Source organism: Brachyhypopomus gauderio, chromosome 17 (assembly GCF_052324685.1).
Source record: "Brachyhypopomus gauderio isolate BG-103 chromosome 17, BGAUD_0.2, whole genome shotgun sequence".
NCBI classification, from domain to species: Eukaryota; Metazoa; Chordata; class Actinopteri; order Gymnotiformes; family Hypopomidae; genus Brachyhypopomus; species Brachyhypopomus gauderio.
The window spans coordinates 18,552,919-18,560,418 of record NC_135227.1 but is presented as its reverse complement, the minus strand read 5'-3'; the positions used below and the strand labels follow the sequence as shown (position 1 = coordinate 18,560,418).

The 7,500-nt window shown below is 47.5% G+C and overlaps 1 protein-coding gene across 1 annotated transcript in view; it reads left to right on the top strand.

The window, feature by feature from the left end:
• The window catches only part of shtn1 (shootin 1), a 46,084-nt gene that overhangs the window by 23,421 nt on the left and 15,163 nt on the right, over positions 1 to 7,500 (top strand). The window contains exons 7-12 of the mRNA XM_076977701.1: positions 178 to 259; positions 648 to 742; positions 887 to 1,033; positions 1,931 to 2,084; positions 5,892 to 6,012; positions 6,645 to 6,727. Of these exons, the coding sequence (XP_076833816.1) occupies positions 178 to 259; positions 648 to 742; positions 887 to 1,033; positions 1,931 to 2,084; positions 5,892 to 6,012; positions 6,645 to 6,727 (682 nt within the window). The remainder of the gene's footprint in view (positions 1 to 177; positions 260 to 647; positions 743 to 886; positions 1,034 to 1,930; positions 2,085 to 5,891; positions 6,013 to 6,644; positions 6,728 to 7,500) is intronic.

Here is a 7,500-nt window from a genome sequence, read left to right as displayed (position 1 = left end):
TCAGACACTCACATTTTCACTTACGCACTTGAATGTTGAAATGGCCACATAGAATAAACACACAGATGAAAATATCTTCATGTCATGAACTTGTTATTGCTTTTCAATGTCTTACAGTCAAATCTCTCTGATTCTTTTTCCCACTCTTCTTTCTCTTTCTCTTTCTTTCTCTCCCAGCTCCTGAGAGAAAAACATGATAATACTGTTCTGATTGCAGAAACACTTCAACAAAAGAAGCTCCTGGGGAAATATACCAGAGGTCAGCGTGAATTCTGTTACCTGTCATAACCCTCCCCCCATACACACACACGTGGGGACACCTCTGATCTCTGAGACAATATACACACTTGTATCAAAATTACACCAGCAATTTGATGTAGGTTTTTGTAAGCTGAGTCCTTGAGTGGTATAATATTTTGTGGTGCTCTAAGCAAAGTAGAAAGCCTAACAAAGACCAATAGACTTATAACCCAGACAAGCACACACGAGTGCTATGGGTGGTATTTATGTGTATATATTCTAGAGAGGAAAATGCTGTGTAGTCCACAAGGTTTCCGGAGAAACATGGAATTGCAGACAGAAGGCCTTAATAAGCTTCATAACATACGTGTGAGTGTGTGTGTGTGTGTGTGTGTGTGTGTGTGTAGTGTCTCGTTATGCAGTGGTGGAGTATGAGGAGATGCAGGCAGATCTCCTGCGTGAGAAGGACTTGCGTGCGGAGGCAGAAAAGTTTGCACAAGAGGTGAGAACACGTACTGAAGAAAGTACCTGCTTGTGTCAGGGGACGTTTTAGGGGACCTAGCATAATTAGAGTTTTTACGTGTGTGTGTGTGTGTGTGTGTGTGTTGGTATGCATGCATGTGTGCTTGTGTATATGTGTGTGTAGATGTTAGTGGAGCAGAAGAAGCTAAAGAGACTAAGTCAGGCAGGGCTGCAGAGTGTGTGTCCATCTGAAGCTCTGCAGAACGCGCTCAGGGAGATCACTGCACTCACACACACACTGGAAACAGAGCGTCTGGAGCACCACAAACAGGTGTGTACACACACACACACACACACATTCATAAACAGAAATGCACACAACACGTACATATTTTGAATCCTAGGCAAGGCCACACACACACACACACACACACACACACCACACACACACACACACACACACACACACAAACAGTAGACAGAGACCTGTGTTGCTGGTGTGTATGGGAATGCCAGTGCACAGATTAACAGCCCTATGTTATAACAGCCAGGCCATTCAACCCACTGTTCCATTGTTTCCTCCACTCACATTAATTAAAGGGGTGTAAGATCACACACACCCACACACACACCCACACACGCACACCCACACACACACACACACACACACACACACACACACACACACACACACACACACACACACACACACACACACACACACACACACACAGATACAAACACATGCACATTCACTAGGTATTGGTCAGACTCTTTATAGTAATGTTCACTTCGTATGTGTCACAGCGTCTGTGAATGCCACACACCGATGAGTTGACCGGATGTAACAGTGTTGTGCTGTGTGTTGATTGTAAAACGTCCTTGGGTACTGAGAAAGGCGATATATAAGAGTAACTTCATTCATTCATTCATGCATTCATTCATTCATGATATAAAGGCTGACCCAGGGGGGCATCAGTGCGTGGCGTCTGAAGAGTCATTATTGTATTAAAGTGTGGCAGAGGAACCCAGAATCTGGTCCTTCACCTCCAACATCCCTCCAAGTGAATGTGCCCCTTTCTGAACTGTTGGGTGTTTGGCAGTTTTTGTGACGTTTGTATTATTGCTGTATTGTGTGTGTGTGTGTGTGTGTGTGTGTGTGTGTGTGTGTGTGTGTGTGTGTGTGTGTGTGTGTGCGTGTGTGTGATGTGTGCCTATGTGCCCCCAGGTAAAGCATTTGGAGACTGAACTACAAGGTTCTGAGATACAGAAGAAGCTGACAGCATTGGAGAGGAAGACTTTGGTCCTGGAGGAAGAGCGGAGAGAGTATGTGGAGAGGTGCTCCAAAGCTGAGACAGAGGCCAAGGACCTCCGCTTCACAGGTACACACACCTCCGCTTCACAGGTACACACACCTCCGCTTCACAGGTACACACACCTTCACTTCACAGGTACACACACCTCCGCTTCACAGGTACACACACCTCCGCTTCACAGGTACACGCACCTACGCGTCACAGGTACACACACCTTCACTTCACAGGTACACACACCTTCACTTCACAGGTACACACACCTCCGCTTCACAGGTACACGCACCTTCACTTCACAGGTACACACACCTCCGCTTCACAGGTACACACACCTCCGCTTCACAGGTACACACACCTTCACTTCACAGGTACACACACCTCCGCTTCACAGGTACACACACCTCCGCTTCACAGGTACTCGCACCTCCGCTTCACAGGTACACGCACCTACGCGTCACAGGTACACACACCTTCACTTCACAGGTACACACACCTCCGCTTCACAGGTACACACACCTCCGCTTCACAGGTACACACACCTCCGCTTCACAGGTACACACACCTCCGCTTCACAGGTACACACACCTCCGCTTCACAGGTACACACACCTCCGCTTCACAGGTACACGCACCTCCGCTTCACAGGTACACGCACCTCCGCTTCACAGGTACACGCACCTCCGCTTCACAGGTACACACACCTCCGCTTCACAGGTACACGCACCTCCGCTTCACAGGTACACGCACCTACGCGTCACAGGTACACACACCTTCACTTCACAGGTACACACACCTCTGCTTCACAGGTACACACACCTCCACTTCACAGGTACACGCATCCACGCTTCACAGGTACACACACCTCCGCTTCACAGGTACACGCACCTACGCGTCACAGGTACACACACCTTCACTTCACAGGTACACACACCTCCGCTTCACAGGTACACACACCTCCACTTCACAGGTACACACACCGACGCTTCACAGGTACACGCACCTCCGCTTCACAGGTACACGCACCTTCACTTCACTGTTTTCTTTGAGTAATCCAGGAATGTTGTCTGGGTAATCCAGGAAAGTTGAGTTGTCTGGGTAATCCAGGAAAGTTGAGCTGTCTGGGTAATCCAGGAAAGTTGAGTTGTCTGGGTAATCCAGGAAAGTTGAGCTGTCTGGGTAATCCAGGAAAGTTGAGCTGTCTGGGTAATCCAGGAACGAGTCTGCTGCTTCCCGTGGGCTTATTCTACTTATGACAGATGAGTTGAATGATTTCTGTCATCGCGTTGAGGCATTTTACACATGTTTTTTTTTTCCCCAGTACATGTATTGTTTCCCTGTGTGTATGATAATAGTCTCTGCCTCACGGCGGACGTGGGAATGAAGACACACATTAGGCTTCCAGCTTAGTTTCCAGGTTTCAATGTACAGATTTGTCACGTGCAGCAAATGTCACAGAGTTGTGCGCTGAAATGCTTGTGAGTGGGTAGAGTCTCCTTCATCAGACACGGGTAAACATGAACAGGTGTTGTAGAGACACCAGACCCAGGGCAATAGAACACAGAAGACAGCAGACCCAGGGCAGTAGAACACAGAAGATACCAGACCCAGGGCAATAGAACACAGAAGTCAGCAGACCCAGGGCAATAGAACACAGACGACGGCAGACCCAGGGCAGTAGAACACAGAAGACAGCAGACCCAGGGCAATAGAACACAGAAGACACCAGACCCAGGGCAGTAGAACACAGAAGACACCAGACCCAGGGCAATAGAACACAGAAGACAGCAGACCCAGGGCAATAGAACACAGAAGACACCAGACCCAGGACAATAGAATGCACAAGACACCAGACCCAGGGCAATAGAACACAGAAGACAGCAGACCCAGGGCAGTAGAACACAGACGACGGCAGACCCAGGGCAATAGAACACAGAAGATACCAGACCCAGGGCAGTAGAACACAGAAGATACCAGACCCAGGGCAGTAGAACACAGAAGATACCAGACCCAGGGCAGTAGAACACAGAAGATACCAGACCCAGGGCAATAGAACACAGAAGACACCAGACCCAGGGCAATACAACACAGAAGATACCAGACCCAGGACAGTAGAACACAGAAGATACCAGACCCATGGCAATAGAACACAGAAGATACCAGACCCAGGGCAGTAGAACACAGAAGATACCAGACCCAGGGCAATAGAACACAGAAGACAGCAGACCCAGGGCAATAGAACACAGAAGATACCAGACCCAGGGCAGTAGAACACAGAAGACAGCAGACCCAGGGCAGTAGAACACAGAAGATACCAGACCCAGGGCAGTAGAACACAGAAGATACCAGACCCAGGGCAATAGAACACAGAAGACAGCAGACCCAGGGCAATAGAACACAGAAGACAGCAGACCCAGGGCAGTAGAACACAGAAGATACCAGACCCAGGGCAGTAGAACACAGAAGATACCAGACCCAGGGCAGTAGAACACAGAAGACACCAGACCCAGGGCAGTAGAACACAGAAGACACCAGACCCAGGGCAATAGAACACAGAAGACAGCAGACCCAGGGCAGTAGAACACAGAAGACACCAGACCCAGGGCAATAGAACACAGAAGATACCAGACCCAGGGCAATAGAACACAGAAGATACCAGACCCAGGGCAGTAGAACACAGAAGATACCAGACCCAGGGCAGTAGAACACAGAAGATACCAGACCCAGGGCAGTAGAACACAGAAGATACCAGACCCAGGGCAATAGAACACAGAAGACACCAGACCCAGGGCAATACAACACAGAAGATACCAGACCCAGGGCAGTAGAACACAGAAGATACCAGACCCATGGCAATAGAACACAGAAGATACCAGACCCAGGGCAGTAGAACACAGAAGATACCAGACCCAGGGCAATAGAACACAGAAGACAGCAGACCCAGGGCAATAGAACACAGAAGACAGCAGACCCAGGGCAGTAGAACACAGAAGATACCAGACCCAGGGCAGTAGAACACAGAAGATACCAGACCCAGGGCAGTAGAACACAGAAGATACCAGACCCAGGGCAGTAGAACACAGAAGACACCAGACCCAGGGCAATAGAACACAGAAGACAGCAGACCCAGGGCAGTAGAACACAGAAGATACCAGACCCAGGGCAATAGAACATTAGAATAATAGAACTCCCCTAGAAATGCTAAGACACTAGAGAGTGTTAGTTAGGAGCTGTGCAGGAATAGATGTGTCACACTTGAGCCCGCTACAGAGGTCAGTGTGCTTGTCTGCTATTACAGACAAAAATGGATGTAGCTCATTTCTGAAGGCTGTTTGTTGTTTATTTGTGTAATGGATGTTTTAATGGATCTGACAGCTTTACTGAAAATGCCCCTATTATCGTCACCCTGGCCCCTCGAGTCCCACCAGACTGTAGTCTGGGTTACTTTTACTGAACTTTGACCAGAGTCAGTCTGTATTTTCTGACTAGATTTGACTGTACACATCTTTGATGAACGTTGTAGTGTTCTTCTGCTATGAAGATTTGACTGTTTCACTGTGTACAAGTATATTGTTTTTCTTATTGTGTTTTCTGTGTGTTGTTGGTTAATTGTGTATTTCATATTCATGGAATGTTTCAATCTGTCCATGTGATGTATGTGTGTGTGTGTGTGTGTGTGTGTGTGTGTGTGTGTGTGTGTGTGTGTGTGTTTGTGTAACTGTGTGTGTGTGTGTGTGTGTGTGTGAGTGAGTGAGTGAGTGTGGTGTGTGTGTGTGTGTGTGTGTTTGTGTAAGTGTGTTTGTGTGTTTGTGTAAGTGTGTGTGTGTGTGTGTCTGTATATTTATGTGTATGGTTTCACCCCCAACGTTGTATGTGATAGTGGAGGAGTTGCAGAAGAAGCTTCAGCAGGTGTCAAACCCTGTGCCGGCTCCGCCCCCTCCACCACCCCCACCTCCTCCACCCCCACCTCCTCCACCTTCCATATCAACCAACCCTCTCAGGTGAGTCTGAATGTGTGTGTGTGTGTGTGTGTGTGTGTGTGTGTGAGTGAGTGAGTGAGTGAGTGAGTGAGTGAGTGAGTGAGTGAGGTGTGTGTGTGTGTGTGTGTGTGTGTGTGTGTGTGTGTGTGTGTGTGTGTGTGTGTGTGTGTGTGTGTGAGTGAGTGTGGTGTGTGTGTGTGTGTGTGTGTGTGTGTGTGTGTGTGTGTGAGTGAGTGAGTGAGTGAGTGAGTAAGTGAGGTGTGTGTGTGTGTGTGTGTGTGTGTGTGTGTGTGTGTGTGTGTGTGTGTGTGAGTGAGTGAGTGAGTGAGTGTGGTGTGTGTGTGTGTGTGTGTGTGAGTGAGTGAGTGAGTGAGTGTGGTGTGTGTGTGTGTGTGTGTGTGTGTGTGTGTGTGTGTGTGTGTGTGAGTGAGTGAGTGAGTGAGTGAGTGTGGTGTGTGTGTGTGTGTGTGTGTGTGAGTGAGTGAGTGAGTGAGTGAGTGAGTAAGTGAGGTGTGTGTGTGTGTGTGTGTGTGTGTGTGTGTGTGTGTGTGAGTGAGTGAGTGAGTGAGTGTGGTGTGTGTGTGTGTGTGTGTGTGTGTGTGTGTGTGTGTGTGTGTGTGTGTAAGGTAATGAAGATGCTGTTTCTTCTCCAGTTCTCTGCTGTCGATGCTGCGTAAGAAGAAAGATCCCAGTGATATTCCATTAGTGGAGAAGGACTCGCCGCCCAAAGACGCAGGTACGGACACACACACTGCAGTCTGAAACAGGTGTGTGTTCACACTGGTGTGTAAAGAATGTGCCTTCACACTAGTCTGTACAGTATGTGTTCACACTTGTGCATACAGTAAGTGCGTTCACACTGGTGTGTGAAGTATGGGTGTTTCACACTGGTGTGTAAAGTGTGTGTGTTCACACAGGTATGTAGAGTGTATTTTGACAAAGGTAGAGGTAGATGTAAAAAGAATGTCTAATGTATGTAAAGAGAACAAACTTTGTTAAATTTTAATATCATCTTTAGTACATCTGGAAAGTGGTAAAACTATTACATCAGGTTTTACTGCATTTTGTTTTCCAAAAATAACAATTTTGAACTCAAAGTTCACTTAAAATGACAGACTTACAAAGCCATTAGCAGCGGTCCATGTGTCAACACTAAGTTATTATTAAATGCTTTCCAAATGTCAAAAGGACTTTTTAAAAAGGCACTTCTTTACAGTTAAAGTATTGTGTATAATCCAATTGCTGCTCTTTTTTGTGACATGCAAATTAAAATACTCGATTTTTTTTCAAGGAAACTGAAACTAAACTAACAAAGCGATGGAAAAAGCATTAAATATTCTGATATATATCAGGAGTGAGATGTGGTGGACTGTTTTACGACTGAAGGCCTCTGAGGCTCTGCGCTCCAGCATGTTAAGATCGGGCACGGTAGCAGCCCAGTGGACACTGTCACTGTCTGTCAGCACCAGGGAAGGACATCGGTGGGAACAGGTGCACATTATCTTCTAG